The 20918-nt window shown below is 34.6% G+C and overlaps 1 protein-coding gene across 3 annotated transcripts in view; it reads left to right on the top strand.

Moving 5' to 3' along the window:
• The window catches only part of LOC149788829 (uncharacterized), a 120095-nt gene that overhangs the window by 29381 nt on the left and 69796 nt on the right, over positions 1-20918 (top strand). For 2 of the 3 annotated variants that reach the window (XM_089974954.1, XM_089974951.1), the window contains exon 1: positions 16175-16331. The exons of the other annotated variant lie outside the window; for it this stretch is intronic. In XM_089974954.1, coding sequence (XP_089831080.1) covers positions 16262-16331 — 70 coding nt within the window. In that variant the 5' untranslated portion in view covers positions 16175-16261. Of the gene's footprint in view, positions 1-16174; positions 16332-20918 lie in introns of those variants that run through there. 3 annotated transcript variants of the gene reach the window in all.

The raw sequence follows: 20918 nt of genomic DNA, 5'->3' as shown, positions 1-20918 counted from the left end.
TTTGAATTAATGGAATGATTGTGCGGACAGCACTGTGGAGATTGTTACACAAGAAAATAGGGAAGTAATGTTCGTTTTTTTTATATTTATTATGAGAAACTTAAAGTGCCATAACATCACCGTTGCTAGCGATGGTTTCCTGAGTAAGATAACCCTCCGCAGATATTATTATTATTCTTGAATCTGCTAGCTAAACTAATTTTGACCATTCGATACTATCATCAACACTTTAAATATTAATATATGATATTGTTAGACCTTGTTATAATATTTATATCGTATCCTAGTACATATCATGATGCTGAATTCAACAACATTCAGAGGAACAACAGGAATATTATCAATAACGAGCTTTTGTAACTTCCTTGTCACTGACATGGATCCCGGAATCTCAACATCACTATTGTGTTTACTCTAATCTGCTGGGCAATAGCACATTTGGTCAGGTATATCTGGAAACCTTTCTTTACGTAACAGGAATAATTTTCGCTGAAGTGAATCACGTACTGTCTTTCTAGATGTTACTATCAGATCTCTAGCATGCCATCAATTCCAGAAATAGTCGTTTTGTTGTCTTTGGAATTATGTCACGCACTATCAAGCATTGAATGACATACGGCTGCACTCTGATGGACTTTGTGAACTATTTTAGCGATTTATCAATATCTCTATGATCAATAAGCATTTTCTCATAATAATCTGCAGATTGTCTTAACCAGCGATATAGCGATTCACCGACAAATGGTGGGTGCTATCCATGATCATCACACATGATAACAACATCATTTATTGTCTGTACCAAATCAAGAATGTAACCTATCTCGAGCTACCGTGCACATCTCATCCTAAATAATTATTTTAGAAATATATTTCACACATGTACCATCAGGTGTTCATGCATTTCCATTCCATCGAAACAACAAGCTGTGATAATTACTAGATTTCACTATTCGTTGTTTGACCTCTCTTGCAATCCCGTGAGTCGACTGGGAACTACCACGTCTAAACACTTATACCATTCTTTCATGCGTGTTGTTTTTCCAGAACTGCCAGGTCCATTAAGATAAACAGTTGGATATCAGTCCACAGGATCCCATCCCGATGGCGCCGATGATGGCTGTGATATTTGACCATTTGTGTAATATATTTCAAACGGTGCATGATCAGGATATTCAGAATAATCAAGTATCATCTCATTCTTGACTCGCCATTGTCCCCATGGAACATCATAGATTCCTATCATACAATGCATCTAACAATGCTATATTTTCTTTGCTGATATACAGTGATTCTGTGGCGACTCTAACTGCATTATTATCAAATGTATTGATCATCGACAGTATGTTTATGGAAACATACCCATGCATCTAAGATCTTTAATGAGTATATTGTGGTGAATCGCTGTCATAATTAACATACTGTAGTTCTTGGTTTCGTCCCCTCACTCAAATATGTATTTTCACGCAACGCAGGTTTACCTATACTCGTTCAATTAAATTCAGTATCGTCGATGATTATTCTTGTGCAGCGTCGTCGATGATGCACAAGGATGAAGACCCTTGTGCAAATTTACCAATGAGTTTTATGCCCATATCTTCTGCGAGATATATGTCATAGCCTTTGTCACTTTCAGATTCTCGCATCCAGACCTGATTTTGTAGACGATTTGACACTATAGTTTCACTCACTGCAAGCGATGCTAGTATATTCTGATCAAGCATAAATATCAGTTGCACTGTTGGAGCCAAAGCACGCGAGTTCTTCGCATAGTAGACCATCGGATATATATATATATATATATATATATATATATATATATATATATATATATATATATATATATATATGATTATGTTTAGTGTAATGCCGCCCCAAACAAACAATAGCACCATGATGAATATGAGCTGAAAACCCAAACGATGCAATCTTGGCAAATCCAGTTAAACCGAAATCTGGTGTTATATTCTTTGCTCAGTCGAAGATGGATGGCCAAGCTGGCCAAAGTACAACTGCATGGTATAGGCGCTCAACACACTCAAAAAGAAACGTACCTGCATAATCAATGGCAACTTCATAGAGAGATGAAATACCTAATATCTCTTATATATTGACATGATGCAAGTTCATTTCTTAATAATACATAAATTCTTTTTTTCAACACAAACACACATACACGTGCACACACACACACACACACGCATATATATATATATATATATATATATATATATAATAATAATAATAATAATAATAATAATGAGGACTTTGTATAGCGCCTAATCTTTGGAAGATCTAAGCGCTTTACAACATTAGACAACACCTATAAGATAAAAAAACATTTAATACTATTATTACAAAAACAAACACCATGAAATTAAAAAAAAAAAACATTAAAAAATAAAAAACAACATGCTGAGAATATTTCAGGTAGGAAACTTTATTAGGTATTTAAAGTTGTTCTTGCAGTCGAAATAAGTGAGTTTTGAGATCCCTCAACGTGACCACTGTTTCTTTGTGTCTAAGTTCATTCGGCAATTCATTCCGCGTTTCTGGGCCCTGGTATATATATATATATATATATATATATATATATATATATATGTCGCCAGAATAATTTTCCAAGTATATTCATATTATTGTTTAAATGTTGTCTGTGATTAAGGGTTTTGGATGGAGTCTTTGCATTACAGGGTTTTATCATGATTGTAAATAGTAAATAAGATGTTTAACGAATTTTTATTAATAATTCCTAACATTTTTCACGAGTTAGTTTCAGAATGGTTTATTGCATACAGTTCGTGTTGGGATTCATATGTATAGATGCTTGGTAAACACATAATTAGTTCTGCAGTTAAATTTAGTTTGTTAAAGCCATGTTTGTCAGAGTTGATAGTTGTGAATTCTAGAAGATTTATTTATTTGGATCTTCCATTGAAATTTTTTGTGGCAGGTTTAACATTATTTTGGAAATATTGTAATTTATACAAAAAGTATTTGACTGCATCGTTTGTATATTAGGATATTCAAACAATTGCTAAAGTATGACTTCAAGACAGTTGGAATTCATTGGGAACATTCAACAGTTATTGAAATGTAACACGATATTGAGCATTTGTTGGAATTTAATTCGCGAAAATGGAAGTGTATTTTGAAAGATAAATTAGTATTCTACGAATATAAGCTTTTGGCGGAATTTTACTTAAATTTTGGTTTCACTTCATTTCTGTTACATATTTAAAGACCTAAACTCGTAGCGATTTTGGGAAAATAAAATATGATAAAATGTTCACACATCTCTTAGAACGGTAGCCATGTGAACATGAAGGCTTTGGCCAGAGATAATTATGAATGTCATAGGTCACTTCCTAAATTGGGATACATCTTTGAAAAAAACAACTTGAACATATATATGGCTTGATCTTCGCTATCTCCTAGTTGAGCAATATATACCTACTTGGGTCACTTGTTCTCTGATAGCCAAATTATTTTGTACAATGCATGTGAAATTTAAGACCAGATATATTGGGTTGAATGGGTCTTTGTTTACAATAACGTGAATATATTTTGACAGCATCTCATTTTATAGTCATACCTAATTTTCACCTTAAATATAATGCATATAAAAACAACTCGTTATTTTGAAAAATGACTGCACGGAAAAATAGTTTCTAACATCCCGGAAGATTGACTAGTGCGATCACTAAGTGAACACTGATTGCGTAAAATTTGTGAGATTACATGCCCTAAGATAAATAAAGTGTGAACAGGATTTTTGTGTTTAGTGCAACTACGTTTCCGTCGTGACCACATAATGAAAATAATGTTTTAGGTCATTCTTATCCCGGTATATTTATTACTGAAAGGAAGACAATGTATCTAACAGTTGATCTGTTTTGTTTGCATATGTATAAAACCTTGAATTCCATCCTGATACAATTTTCATCTACTTTTGCTATATCTTTCTATCTCGATCTTTCCACTGATGTCATGATCTCGTTTTATCTCTTCTTTTCTCTCGTCTTGACTTTGCGCCTGTCTCTTAGCACTTTTCTTACTACAGATTGGTGTATTCGACTTGATAGAGTCAGGAGAGTTAAGTATTCTAAGTATAAAATCAAATATGAAAGAAAGTAAAATTGTAATTTTCAATACATGCTCTGCAAAACCAAAATATAGCAACAGTGTATTTAAACGACTGAGTCAAATATTATACTACTATAATTACTAATACTACTACTACTAATATTACTACTACTACTACTAATAATAATAATACACATTAATATCCACAACTACTACTACTACTACTACTATTAATAATAATAATAATACACATTAATATTCACATGCCGGACCGTTCCAGTGGCGTAAGTGATTAGAGCGTTAGCTAATGCGGGATGTAGTAGGTTCGATCTTCGATCTAATCATACCAAAGACTTACACAAGTTGTACTAACAGCTGTCTCGCTAGGCGCTCAGTGTTAAGAGCTAGTGTCCGGATGGCCTGTTGTCTGAATTACGTGACTGGGTGGGATATACTGTTACATGTCTGAGGCATAATGCCTCATTGATATACATCACTATAAACTATCCCACTACATATATCATAGCGATGTGACTGATTTTTTAAACATTAATACAAATCCAAATCACATACAAAAACACGCGGCGCATCGACACTGCAAGGCTATAATGTGTCACAAACTGCCCTGGTGATTTGAAACGATGTAGTATGTATACAGAAAAATCACGGCAATTGATGTAGAAAAAACTTTCAGGTAAATATCCTTTATTTTTTACAAAATTCAATCAGATACCGAGATCAAGTCTATTTTTAAACCATAAACATCTATCTTAAACAGTATTTTCAATACAGACATACAAGTATGATAATCGTCCAGCTATTAAAATGTTGATGCAAAAAATAAAATGTCGTTAGTTTTTAAAAATAACGAAATATCTCTGCTGCATAATATGTGAAGATATAGCGCTGAGGTAGTATCCCCATATATAGTGTACACATAGTCAAATTACGGTTGCCCTTCTATGTGTTTGACATTGCATGCCGACTAAATACGTAAATATCAGTCCATTATCTTCCCTAACTTGGATCCCAGCTGTTTTGTAAATAGAAGACTATATGATAGGTCAGGCAGATATTTCAGTTCGGATAAAATTATATTGTACGCACACACGGAACGGAAATAATCTGTCGTAGTTACCAATTTATAGCAATAAGCAAGACGGGATCGCATCTGGACAAAAACGCAAATTGCCAGAGTGTCATTGCACATCGGGGTTGAAGCTGTTTGCTTGAAATTAATAATAGAACAACCACTTAATACTCAAATTATTATTAGTTTGCATTGATCCTATACTAAAATCAAGTATAGGGTGGTGGTAAGAGGACACTGAAATTAGAAGTAGAATATAACGATAAGTCGATTTGGTCTTTCAGTGTAATGAGTGGTCTAGTGTACTTGATTAGAGTGTATTATAGTGCTATTATTATGTACTTATAGGATGGTCACATTATACATCACATACAACACGCATCAACATAACGCTATCGTTGAAGGTTAGAGCAATTATCATAATCAAGGAGGTTACATGTATAACTAAATCTAGAATGTCACCACATCAATTGCATACAGATATTGACGATGGAGCAGGCCACATCCATCTCCACCTGACCACATGTTGTGTGCATTGTGTAATTTACAAAATTGACGAATTTTGTCTTTACCATTTATTGTGAAAGTTATTCTCTGAATGAAAGGCAAAATATGTGATAATGTATTGTTTATGTAATATAGTCTGCATGCCCATATCAAAAGTATCAATAATTTAATGCTGTGTTTATTTATCTAAAATATTGATTGAATTGTTATAACGGTTAATATGATGTTGATTTATATTGACCAATGAAGTGTACCTTCTTGAAACGACTTTAAGGTTTTCTTTTCCTCCTCCGAGCTGAAGATTTTATAGAATTCGTGTATCCTAGAGATCATAACAAATAATACGATATTTAATAGACCGCTAACATGTATAGAATAGTGAATAATCATTGTACCAAGGTATTTGATAGGCGTTTACATTTGTACCATTAGTAACATTACATATATCATGGTGTTTGATGGGTCGCTTGTATTGTCAGCGTGGTCTAAATTACACGTCTTTGCCGTTTGCTACCATCTCAATTGTATTCGCGTGAATTTTGGGCTCGGCCAGTGAGGATATGTGAGAAAGGTGCGAGTAGTTTGCTATGAATCGTTGGTTTTTACACGGATATTCCCGGGTTCTTCCTCGACCATTTATAAAAGCAGCCATGTATAACCTATCTTGCACTGACACACGGCGTTAAAACCAAAACAACAACAAGATATAACATGGCCTTTGATAAGTCGCTTGTAGCCTAGATAATACTACAAATAGAATGGTGTTGTGACAGGTCGTTTACATGTGATATATATGATGTGGGTTTTAAGGTTAGTTTGGCATGCTTCATGTGGGATGATGCAATAATCCGATTTGAAAAAAAAAATCATTTATATGTGAACAATAATCACCTCCCGTAAACGTGCTATTTAGACCAACCAGCATTACGTATCTCCTCGTGTGTATTATCGTTCCTTACACATTAATCAATTGGCATTAACTGAATCCATGGACATCGTGTCACATACATTTAAATCATAAAGGATATATTTCTATAGTTATGTTCGAGAAGAGAGATGTTTACTATCAATTCATTTCGATTCCATCGGACAATGCACATACGTGTTCTGATACGTAAAATCAGTGAATGCAGTCGCCCACAAATTATAATAAACAGAGAAAAATGTGCATTTAAACCATGTTAGCAATGGAATATTTGACACATTTAAAATTATCATAGCTTTGAATTGATTGTAGGTGTTTATTTATAGTAAAAAAGAACGGGTGGTTATTTAAACCAGTAAATCCAAGCAAACATAATAAGCATTGATCACTGAACTGATATCTGGGCAATATTGTAACAAGATAACCGGGTGGGATATCTCGGATTAACAACAGAACACGTTTTGACGATACAGATATATGGTTTAATGTGGCGATTTATACGAGTAGTGGATTATGAAGATGTGTGCGTATTTATAATCCAAATATTGGATCTATTTAACAAAAAACGCACAGTTTCAAAGATGAAAAAAAATATACAAATAAATTTAGTTCAGTAACCCTAAAATACAGGATAAATGATCTCACAAATGATTCAATAATGGAAAGATGAATATAGTTCACTCAAATAGTAAACAATGTAAGCGTTTACACATAGCAAAAAAAAATGTATTCGCTCAGGTAGCGAAATTATGTCACTAAACAAGAACGGATATACAATCTATCCTTCCAGTCCTGAATAATACACTGGGTCTTACTAACCCAAAATTAGCATACAGCTAAAAATACATGTGTGGAGATGCACTCCCGTCACCCGTGCACCTTATCCGCCCCACAGCTCCTCTGAATCAATTTCACAACCAATATAGACTCCGGACCCTCGGAATACTATGATCACTTGAAACATTAGACCCTCCGGACACTTGAAATATTAGACCCTCCGGACCCCCGGTCCTTTGACGGCTCTACAGCTGGGTCACCTTAGTCCCTCTGGACACTCCGGACGCTAGACATTAGACGCTCCGGCACCTTAAACGCTCCGGACACACGGACGTTTCTACCCTCTGACAACACCGGACACCCCGGATATTCCTACCATCAAAACACTCACTCTCAGCTGAAAATATACCCGATACAGTGTACTACACTTGATACAGACATAACGTAAGGACGTTATACATGGTAAAAAAGATTATATTATGGCAATTACAAAACAGAGGTTCAATAGTAAACCTAACCCTGCTTGATAAGACAATAGTAAACAATTCTTTTAAAAAATGTAGCTTTACATTACCAATATAAGTCCTGCACTACGTCGCAACAAGAATAAACAATGCACGCATTATGGTATGTAAAGAAAACTATAACAAACATGCAAAGGCAAATATGGTAATACACTAGTTATCACTTAAAACCCAAAAATTACCTACCCCTACAGCTGGAGTTGTGCGAATCCTTTTAGCAGGCCGCTTGCTGACAAAACCATTAGTATTGTAAAGGTCCTTTACATGTAGTAACGTATTTATACCTTTAGAATTTTCGTTATTCTTTATCAAAAGCACCTTGCACGTGTGGCACAGGACGAATCGTACTCACGATTTCGAAATACATAGACCATATTATAATCACCCTCGGGTATCGTTGTACAGAGAAAAGAAACGAAACCCGAGTACATGTATTTAATTAACAACATTTACACCATTCCGTGACAAATATGTGACACGGACACCATCTATCCCCCATTCTTAATTCACAAACGATGATCACAGTTGCCGATCTTTTTCTTTCCTCCTCCTTCTCTGTTTTCATTTTACTTCTTTTTCATATCTTACTTTTTTAAAAATAAAATAGTACAAGATATCTGAAAATTTACCAAAGAAAAGGATCATTAGTTTTGGTAAGACTATGTAATTGAAAGTTTGATATAATAGTACATATTTAAAAAGCTTTATCTATCGTACTTAGTCACCTCTGTTTCTGAATTTGCTTGTTTTTAATCTAGACTTTTGATTTCTCTTTTGTATTTTTTCAATTTCAGTTACAGTTCTTTGCTTAATCTTTGATCTAGCCTTTACATTTTATATTTGTGTCAAGAAACCTTGACACATATTGTCATGGAGAATATTTAATTTTCTTTAGTATAATAAATATTGCCCACAGTTTCTTTAAGATTAGCACATCATTTGCAAAGCGTAAACGTGTCATACGAACTACCTAAAGGGTGTAATTTTATGAATGAATTGTACTGTAATACACATGAAATTTAAACGAACCTCATTATCATTGAATTGTAACGTAACACGAAAGGGATTTAAGCGAATCTCATTATCGAGAAAATAAACTCTGAATGAAGTTTCCTTGAGATAGATGTTTTATTTATTTCAAGGAACTCGAAGGTACCATAGGTCGACCATATGAGGTATAATGAGAAACACGTAGGGGTTCCCAGTCGAATCCCTTTTGGAAATTAACATTAAGGGTAGACAAATGACCCTCATATTAACATGAAGGGTAGACATAGGACCCTCATATTAACATTAAGGGTAGACATAGGACCCTCATAGTAACATTAAGGGCAGACATATGACCCTCATATTAACATTAAGGGCAGAGATATGACCCTCATATTAACATTAAGGGTAGACATAGGACCCTCATATTAACATTTAGGCTAGACATATGACCCTCATGCTAACATTAAGGGCAGACATATGACCCTCATAGTAACATTAAGGGTAAACATATGATGTTTATATAACTTAATTCTTAATTATCATTCATGAAGATTTATGCAATATCTGAAACTTCGACTAGATGTGATCAATGGTTAACAAGATATTTTAAAATTTAAACGTACATTAAAATACATTCCGTTATACATCTACAACTTCGTCTTGACAAATGTTTATCACAAAATGTATTTGTGGCGGTAGTTTGATTATATCATGCTAAATACCCCTGACAAGACTAACGGATACACATCTGGGTGCGAAACCAAGTGAATGAATAAAATGAAATTATATAACCAATGTATGTTTAAATCTGTTAAAAAGGAAATTTGCACATTAAGCGTAGTTAGGAGAAAGAGGGTGAACTTGAATTTAGGAAATTATGTGTCATAAAACGTTTGTCAATTATACCAGAATGTTTACATTTCTAAATTGAACTGATTTGCATGACAGTGCGAAAAAGGATATGAAGTGTGTGTGCATATCATTGGTTTGGATTATGACCAGATCGGACACTCCAAAAAACATACAAATGTCACATGCTTCAGAAAATACTTGAAATTAAATCATCTTATCATGAACCTGTTCCATGCGATATTGGTCTTGCATCGGGTCAGAAGTTGATGAAATGTGTTTGGATGTAAACGTGCAATGCTTGCTGATTTTACATTTAAAGTATGAGATATCTGTCGCACGGTCTAGGGCTTCCAATATACAAAACCGCATATTAAAACATTACCCACGATTGTCAAGCGAATTTAGCATGCGTTGGTATCAGTTATTAAATATATATATGTGGATATCAGATGAAAATGATAATTAACTCTACAGGTGACGTATGTCGGCTATAGCCAGGTTTCAAAGGTTTGAGCCCTGAAACCATGCATATTTAAACTGTCTTCACATGCTTGGCAGGTATTGTAAGAGTTAGTAATGCCTAAAGGAGTTATAAATGGGTCTCTTCTATGTGAAGATATGCAAGACAAAAACATCGTTTGCATAATTAATTTTATTTAATGTGCACTTTAGCGAATCCGACTTATGTTACCTGTCTTTATTATTTGGAACACGTGGTGTAGAGAATAATTGCTCAAAGGAAATGAATATATGAACCATCTGTAAAAAAGTGTTTGTGCACTAAAAATATAATCATCCTTTTTTAACTAACACAACATATGTTCCGGGTAATACATACACTATAATATTTTCCCGATACGTAGTTTCCACGTCGTCAAAAGGCGGTCGTCTTTCAGTGTGTATACAGTTGCATGACAAGTAACTTAAATACCTGTATAATATATTCCCTATCTAGAATCGATACTGCGTCCTGACAAGAGGGCTGTATGCTATGAAACACTGTGCTTTCAAAGCGGGTCAAAGCCTATTGATAACGTACATATTGCACTGAAATGATTTACCGTTGTTACCCGCACATTGCAAGAACCAATCTGCGAACAAAGTTGAATAAAACTGCCAACTCCCCAGATTTATATCGAGAACTCAAATATTGTGTGATTATTAACCATCAAATCTATAATTGATTTGGTAATGAAAGATAAATAATGTATACAGGAGAATCATCTGTTCCCACACACGTTTAACTCGTTTGCAAATACATGAGACCATTCTGTCCGATGTTTCGGAGAAATTTCGTATGCTTCGTTTCCATCTTTTATATAGATATTTCAAATGTTCTGGAATTGAATAAACGGAAACAGTGGAAACACAAAAACAATCATCCCAACATCCCCCAAAAACAAAACAGACAGATAAAAGGACTGGAAGTAGAAAGGCAACAACAAAACACATCGCTAGGAATGTAAACCTAACTGTCATTATACTGAGTGTGCTGTGCTAGATGTAAAGATTTCAGCTAACTTGGAAAATGAAGACTTATAACTTTACATCTAAAATTTGGGAAGATAAAGACCTACTAAATCAGTAGAAATAATTCTCTTAAAATACGTATGGAAATAGAGCATTGACAAACATACAGCTGTGCCTAATATAATTCATCTATCATTGTAACTTGAATTATTTGTCTTAATCATTTAAATTCCATCAGGAATGCAACACACTATATGTCAGTACTCTGTAAAGTGGCATAACAGTGAAGATACTAACTTGACACAGATAAATATTGAGACTGATACACAATCTGCAATTAGATTAATAAAACAAAAATAAAACTTTCTTTGAAATAAGAAACGGAAATATATCCTTGTTAATGTTTGCAAAAGCAACCCTGATATACTGTCCAAATCAGTTATGACTAATAACAATGTAAATGTTTCAATTGTTCAATAGCCGGTAGGCCGTACTAATATATATTCAGGGCAACAATGATCAAACGAGAAATATAGAGTAAAAGACAGAATGCTGACTATAATTTGGTTTCGTGTTCGGTGGTGATCGTGTGTTATATCACGGGGCTAATTGGGTTTTCTGTTCTTTCCAAAATTGCTAATCTTTCAACAAATTATAAAAGTGCAATAGCTAGCTTTATAACAATGTTGTAACGAACGATGAATTTAAATGTGTTGGTACTGATCATCAACTTAAATGTGTGCATATGGTAACAAGGTTTAAAATTACTCTTTTTTGATGACCTACAGCTACATGTAATATGGATTACTGTTGTAGAAAATATATTGCTCTGCATCATTTTGTGTAGAAAATATCAAAATAAGGCACGTTGTAGGTTTTGTGAATAATGATATATATATATATATATATATATATATATATATATATATATATATATATATATATATATATATATATACAGTGGAGCCTCGTTAATCCGGACACATTCGTTCCCAGCGAATATGTCCGGATTAACGAGTTTTCCGGATAATTGAATCATGCACATTTTTATTTTACGATATCATCACACCGTATATATGTACATGTATATGCTAGCTTTAAATGTAATGTACGGTATATTCAATAATAGTTGAAATAAATTAATGAATACATCTATTAATTTGTGTTTATTTCACATTATTATAACATGTGCTTGTACGTACATATACAGTAAATAGAAGTTTAGACAATTAACACATCGAACACATCACACTATGTTCATGTACATGTATGTACTGTACATACATTTATTATTTCAATTTCCTGAAGAAGTCTGTAACCTTTGTTTGCCTGGATTCTTTGGCGGATCTATCTGCAATGATTACTGATAGTGGCCATAGATTGTCAAGGGCTTCGCTATTGTGTTTTATGTCATCACTGGTGAAATCTGCTGACGTCTACTCAAAATACGAAATTAATGTTGCTATACTGTCCTTGGCTTGGTTGATGGTAATGTCTTTTCCCTCGGGGTCGGTAGTGTCATCATCGTCTTCTTCATTATTATTGTCTGGAACCTCATCTTTAGATACCAGAGTCAAAATGTCGTCATAGTTGAGTTGATGTCCTGTCTCTTCCTTTTCGTCTATCCGTATGAATTCCTCAGTCTGGGTAGGAAGGCTTCTTATTCGATCTCTGAGCTCACTTAATGGTATGTCATCTCCGTCATCAATATCTTCGACATTAGTGGTTATTGTCGGTATGATCTGTACATGTCTAATGCAGTTTGAGATTGTTGTTGGTGTTACTGAACCCCACGCTGTCATTACCATGTGTATTGCCTGCCTAATGTTCACAGTTTGAACTTTGCCTTGCTCAGCACAGTCAATGTAATGTCTAACCAGTTGTTTCCTGTAGTGGGCCTTGAATGCACGTATTATGCCAGCGTCCATTGGCCGAATGTGTGCCGCTGTATTTGCCGGAAGGAAGTGTAGTTTTACGTTGCTTAATCGAACGTCCCCTTTTGTGTGGCTTGCAGCGTTGTCTACAAGTAAGATGACGTTGCGTTTGGCTACCCTTATCTGTCTATCGAATTCATTCAACCAGTCGATGAAAAGTTCTGCCGTCATCCAAGCTTTGCGGTTGTGTCTGTATCTCACATATGTGTCTGGATTATATGTTTTGCCAAAACACCTAGGTCTGTTGACTTTAGTTATGACAAATAGTTTCAATTTGATGCTCCCTGTTGCGTTCGCAGTGAGTGTCACGGTGATCCTATCATTTGACTTTTTCTGGCCTTTAATGTTGTGGATTGCTAAACTGTAGTTTGGCCCCAGTCGGAAAAACAATCCGTTTCGTCCAGGTTGAATATGTCTTGTGGGTCGTAGTCTTGCAGTAGTCGCTTTAGTTTTTCTCTGCCGGTCTGCACTTTGTTCATGTCGGCACTCTCTGCTTCTCCCTCATACAATTTGCGTTTGATGTCCCGCCGATTCTTGAAGCGTTGTAGCCATCCACGAGAATAGGCAAAGTCAGTGGTGCTGAGTTGGTCTCCGAGTATCTTTGCTTTGGCAATGAGCATTTCATCGTTGACGACGGCGTGGTGGGCCGACATGTCTGAGAACCACATGAATACGGCATCATCGACTTGTTGATATTTGGCATGGCGAGCGCAGGTTAGGTCTGCTGAGTCGGCAGGTACGGACAACCATTTGTCCTTGTTTTTTATAATGTCCGCAACTGTCGACTTGCCAATGTCTAAGGAATAGTAAGCTATAATATGTTGGCGTATATCTTGAATTGTAGCTTTTAGGTGATCTTCTTTGTGCTGGCAAATCTTTTTTATGCTGGCCGGTATCTCTACTCGTCTGCGCTTGCTTGATGGTGTCGCCATAATATATGTAAAAAGTACAACGAATACAAACTGTTATCTCCCAGTTAAATGCGTAATGGTAAACTAATAAAATGCAGTCATTTTTATAAGTCGTGTTTTACAGTTGCTAATGATTGACGTCCCCATTTTATTCGAAAATAAAGCCCTATACTGTCCACGGCTTAAAAATGTCAACTGTATTTGCACAGCAAACAATAAACTGTGATTGTTACGTACAATTGGTAAACAAAAAAGAGGCTTAATGACACTTTTAATTTATTTACCATATGTTATGTCAAAAAGCGTGGACGATTTGATCCCAGTGTGTTTATTTAATTATTAACACCCCCGTCGGCGACTAGCTAAAAGAGACATTGTTTATACAATCGCTGGTTACAATATGGTCACGCTACTTAGTTATTGATAGTGGCCATAGATTCTCAAGGGCTTCACTACTGTGTTTTATGTATTATTCTTCTGATTGTATTTTCACATACGATATTTCGAATTTTCTTATTTTTGGACAGATTATTTCCGGATTTTCGAGAGAAGTTTTAACGTAATTTTACACTTTGATCCCCGATTTTGATTTCCGGATCCGGAACGCGGATTTCTTGATTAACGGAGTAAATTACCGTTTAGGAATTCCGTTCCCGTTGAATTATGTCCGGATAGCGAGGTTTCCTGATAAACGGAGTCCGGAAGAACGAGGCTCCACTGTATATATGTATGTATATGTGTATGTATGTATGTATGTATGTATGTATGTATGTATGTATGTATGTATGTATGTATGTATTCAGTTATGATCAGTTAATAGAACAGCACTGGCCACTATCCAGGTAGATGGCCATGTATATGTCCGGAGTCAAAGCGCAAACTTAGTTATATAGCCTCACACTATGTAGGCATAATCACGTATGATAAATTTATCTAATACCACAGCAGACAATATGCTACCATATAACTACGCAGAAATGACACTTACAAGCGTAAAGTCTGCATCGAAACTACAAGTAAGCAACATGATTATTAAAGTCAAAGTTTCCTAGAAATATACATGTCGACATTTTTCAAATGATGATCATTCGATTAATAGCTAAAGGTAAATATCCTTGATGTATAATATCAATACATACGATTTTTTTTTAGCATGAATAATATAAAGAAAAAACGTCCTTATAAATCAAAATATTCAATTTTTATTTATTTTGCATCAGCCTGGCTTACAGAGTATTTGTTTTATTCACGATTTTATTGTTCTCTTAGTTTTCTTAATCCATTATTTTCTTTCACTAATTTGTTCATTAACTAATTTTCATTCGGGAAATATTTAACAAAAATTAAACATTTGACATCGTATTTTACGTCATAGTATAGTTCTTTACGTTTCAAAGCGATATATTACCGTTGGTTTGGAAATGAACTATTTATTAACCGTGTTTCCCTGGAATAGTTGGTAATTTTCAGGTACGTTTTCTCAATTGCAACAAAGTTCTCTTATTATAGAAAATAATGTTCAGGTTTTCATCACTATTGAAAATAAACCTTGTATATCGTAATTATTTCTATAAAATAAATTTTTAAATTCCTTCTTTTGCTGTAAGACGGGTTGATGAATGTTGGCTTGTACGTCATATATACACACTAAAAGCCATGCTAGATGCGCATTATTTTGTTCACTGCATATACTTCAAAGATCAATTAAGAAAATTATAAAAGCCGAAACCTTGTTTTGTTACATTTTAGATATTTCTTAATTCATTTTTGCAATTTTCGATATTGTATTGCAAAAGCCATTTCCACAATTATATAACTTGAACTTGTTCAGGTTACGTTTTCGAGCTAAATAGGGCTGGAATTATATCAGCTATTTCCTTTATAAAGAGTACTGTTTCCATAGTGACCACATGTACAGGAATTTCAGTCACAGTAGATGACAATTACATTAACGTATGGCAACATTCTCACCACTGTGCATTTTTCCAATGCAAACAACTTAACATTAGACCGCCTTTTGTCCAACATGTACGGTACAAATGTAGAGAGGATGCAAAGATTGAAACGGATAGACTTTGTCCAACCTGATAATATATTCACGCGGTTTCAGGATTATTATTTATTTCTGATGTCACCTATTTACATCAGCTACTCCTAGTGTGATAACATAAAGCGTACCTTGGGAAAGGAACTGTGCTATGGACTACACTGCATCCATGAGAGGAAAAATGATTGTATTCGCCATTGTCCAGCTACTACTATTTCAAGGTAGGCAGCTGAAAATATTGGAATATGTACGGTCTTTTTTCTTCGCAGAACGTATAATACAATTACTATACTGATATGGAGCTCATCGAATTGCTTGCAAGTCTGCTATCATGTTTTTGTTTCGCCTTTAGTCTTATTATTTAGCTTGCTATATTTGATATATTATTCAAATTTTGTGATAAACAAAAAGCTAACTTTAATTAACATGATAATGCAAACCATGATGGCACGAAAACTAGTTATTATGAACAAAAGTGTTAATAGAGAAAGCGAGTGTGTTCTACCACTCGACTTCCCGTCTTTTCTAGTATATGTATTATCACAAGAGAAAACAATGCTGAACGGGTTTATTACATGGTTTTCGTTGGGAGATATTGACGATAACCTCTTTTTCTTCAACCAGTCACCTACCCCCGTCATACATTTACGTCACAATGGTCATAAATAAGTAACATAAAAGCAAAATGAACATGTTTTGTAAAATGTAACAAAAATGTATTTCTCTAAGTTAAACTACATTTAAGAGGAACTTACGGTAGTATAGACCAGATCTCAACTCTTCCGAAAAGCCTTGTATTTCGTCATACTCCGAAAGGGGAGTATATAAGTTTATTTAACTTAGATACAATTTACCAGCTAGGTTCGAATTTTAGCTTCCAATGATTAACAATTCTAATTGATGTTTTTAAAAAATAATATCAACCAGGTCAGTTCATATGATAATTGATAAATATAGTAATCTGAGATGACGATAAAAATCCATACACGAACGCTTATTATAATCAAGAACATGCTCAGGAATATTGGTTATGTTCTTGTTTAATGAAGAAACAAAAACATACTAAATGTTTAGGACAACACTATGGGGTCTAACGGGAATTGTTCATTTAGGACATTCTCCATATGGTAAATGTGAAGTGAAAATCCTGGGAATATAACATAGGAGTTCCTCTTGAAAAGGTTACGGGAAGTTATAAATGTTGAAAAGGGTACTTGAGCTAGTGCAAATATCACATTCCCGGAGATCTTATAGACATTTAACATCTAAAAGCGCCTCTTGAAAGTCTACGTAAGTTTAGTACTTGAGGGATCAACGTGAAGTTAAGATTACCGCGAATCTTGATGGAATTTAACACAACTTGAGGGCATGCATGAATTTATCATCAGAGCTCCAATTGAGGGTCAACTGGGAAATTTTCATTGAGGGAAATTTTTAACATTGTTAGAGGTGTCTATCCTTAAAGGGCCCACTTATTATCCAATATGCAGTGTGTTGGTCTAGTGACTATATTCATATATCTTAGGTTTATATCCATATAATTACATATGTTTCACAAAATGTTGGAGATGTAATTAAATTTGGCGTATACCGCACTGATGCTATTAACACGGAAGCCAGCTGATAATAACTCTGAGAAAGAAGTGAGTGCTGTTGACCCCATAGAAGACCGGATAGCATTTTTGTCTAGCGTCGATGACGCCCCAGGGCCGGATAACGTTGACTGTGACTAGAACAATGTTATCGAATACGATGATGTGATGTTAGAAGGGTGAAATAATCACAACATAAACAAAAACATAAAAACAATGTATCATCTCCGGCGATATGCTCAAAGGTGAACCGCTACAACACCAACAATTCCACAACATCCATTGCAGATGATGTGCCGTGTATAAGGACTGTTGCATCATCCGCCGCTCTTTCTAAGGCGACAGATGTAATACGTCGCTTTGACACCATATGACTTCACTAGCACTGACCAGGCGTAGGTTTAAGCTGGGTCGGAATATGCGAGGATACGTATTTGTGTACAACCATCTCCAGTGCAGCAATCTGGCAGCAATTGTCCGACAGCTCGACAAAAAAATTATGAAGTTTGTGTCGCACATGATGACTGGCGGAAACAAGTCGATTGGTTCAAGATGTAAGGTCCATCTTAAATAGAGGTCTATTGCATAAGGGCTTTATGAGACCGGAATGTGGAGGCAGTCGAGAAAGCTTTGAATTAGAAGAAGAGAAGTATGTTACAGCATAGAATAAACACTGACAATAGCCATCCCAATTTACAGATGACGCATAGAGCTATCTTAACAAAGGTTGTTCTTTAAATCCAGGGTCGATGGCCCTCACAACTGTCCGGGAAACATTCTTCGTCGAGTAACCCGGAAATGTCAGAAAGGCGAGGGTGACATGGGAGCTCTGCTATTGTTTTGCATTCAAACATGCAGGTGAGAGTGGAGATTGTTACCAAGGCAAAATACTTAGTTTCTAGGCCATGCATCTGTAGTTGAGACCAAGCATCATGAAAGTACAAATAAACCAGCAGAAACATGGCATTGTCTCTGGAGTCGTGGTTGTTTTCTCATCCTAAGACGGCAAGAAAGAAACATTCACGCGCGCCGTCCACATCATCCACAATATTATCCATCCTTCCAAATTTCAGCAAAATCAAATGCTAATGTTGTTGATGTGTCTCAGGTTTTAAATGTATCAATGTACCAGCGGTCTGAAGTGTAATGATTTGCTAACCATCTTCCAGTTAATCCCAGTAATGTAATCCAAAATGTCCTTGACTGAATTCACTATAATTCCAGAACACTGTTTCAATCAAACAATATTATTATTCACATTATTTTTCAAGAACATAATTCAGTAAACATTTCCACGCAAAGCAAAGACTGATGAAAAGAATACAAATGATTCTGCTTCTGATGTTATTGCAAAAATAAACAACATTTCAAGGAAACAATGTCATATAAAAACTATTTAAAAAACTGCCTGAAGAAACGATAAAATGTTCTTGTATAGAACACTCTAAGCTGCAAACAGATACGACCTGTTATGAAAATTTTAACAAAGAACATTTGAAACATCCAGTTCAGCATGTTCTTCCTTGCAAAATTCCAATATTCTAAGCAATATTCTCTTTAATAAAATCAGACGGAGGTTAGTAGGCACATCACATGTACTATTTTGATACCGTATAGTAGCTGTTAATTAAACAGATGAACTGTTACAACGACTATTAAAAACAAACGGTGTAATACATTGTTAATGTTATGCCACTTTTGGTACTACAGTAACAACTCAGGGACTAAAAATAAAAAAAGACAATTACAAAGGATTATACATAATTATGGTAGTGTTGGTGACTGATGCGGTGTGGGAACATCATCATAGTGGATTTTTTGCTGAATAATGATTTATATTTCATACAACAAGCATCTACTTTGCCTGGTATCCGTATAATATGTTTGATTTTAATATCAAACCTAACACATATATCTTTATCAGCTGGTAATGCTGTTTTTTAATGTTGTATTCATTAACTGTTTCATGCAAATGCACTAAATATATTTTTATAATAATACGAGATGTTAGAGATCAATCTATTTCGTGAAGTATATTTCCATACTTCTGCAGGAAGAAACATGCTAATAAATACGCTCCGTTTGTTCCAAAGACCTTGCTGCTATATAATTATTAATTTCCTCCATATCGTTTTATTATATATTTTTTCAAAATGTATTTCATGGTATGACGTTTATCAAAGTACGTTTCTATCAAGATACCAATGGCAAAAAATACATGATTATGTTATATCAGTGAGGTAGACATTCAATGTATTTGTTGCACTATGAAAGCCTTCATTGTAAGAAAGGTATGTCATATATGTCTCTCAGTCTACTTCAGCTTAAATGTTGTAAACGTAGCAGGTCAGACTCATATGATTAAAACGAAATTGCCAATAAACATTTACCACAAACTGTGTTGCTTTAGTTATAAAACTTAACAATCATCGCATGCAAAAATAATCTCATGAATTGATAGGAACAAAGAAAAATAACAAAGTTTTTACATTGTGGCACATTACCCTTATTCGTAAATAAGTGATTAGACTATATAATGCTAGTGACTTTGGAGCCGTATATATTTATCTATATTTAGATAGACTTGTCTCTTTACATAGTCCATTTATAATGTGATAAAAATGATATATGACGAATGTTATTTGAGTATTGGTTTCATATAGCCGTAGTGATTGTGAATAAGTATAAAACATTTTTTGTGGATATTTGAAACTTAATATAAATGTATGCATTTTCACCATATAGTAGACACACCCACGCGGTTTCACTGCACTTATATAGTTTCTTCGGCCATATGTGCATAATAAACCAAAGATCTACTACTGACCGCCACTGTGTAGCAGTGCAAAAAGTAAACCATGTTTACACTGACAATACATATGTCAGGTTCACCTATATATGACGTCGGCCCTTCAATTATAATGAGTTATTAGAAATGGATATCATTTGTATTTTATGCGGCACTAAATACAATATCTAATTGCCAGCAGGTGATTCTAATCCTAAAACGACTTTTATAGATGATCATATAATTCATGATGATTTCAAATTCGTTTCATTACTCGAAATGGCACGTTAAAATCTGAGAGCTTTGAGGGAGCATAAACACACACACACACACACACACACGCACACACACACACACACATATATATATATATATATATATATATATATATATATATATATATATATATATATATATACATATATATA

This window comes from Sinohyriopsis cumingii, chromosome 11 (assembly GCF_028554795.1).
Source record: "Sinohyriopsis cumingii isolate HCF-2022 chromosome 11, ASM2855479v2, whole genome shotgun sequence".
NCBI lineage: Eukaryota > Metazoa > Mollusca > Bivalvia > Unionida > Unionidae > Sinohyriopsis > Sinohyriopsis cumingii.
Note: the sequence above shows the minus strand (reverse complement) of the source record. Positions and strands in the feature narration are given on the sequence as shown.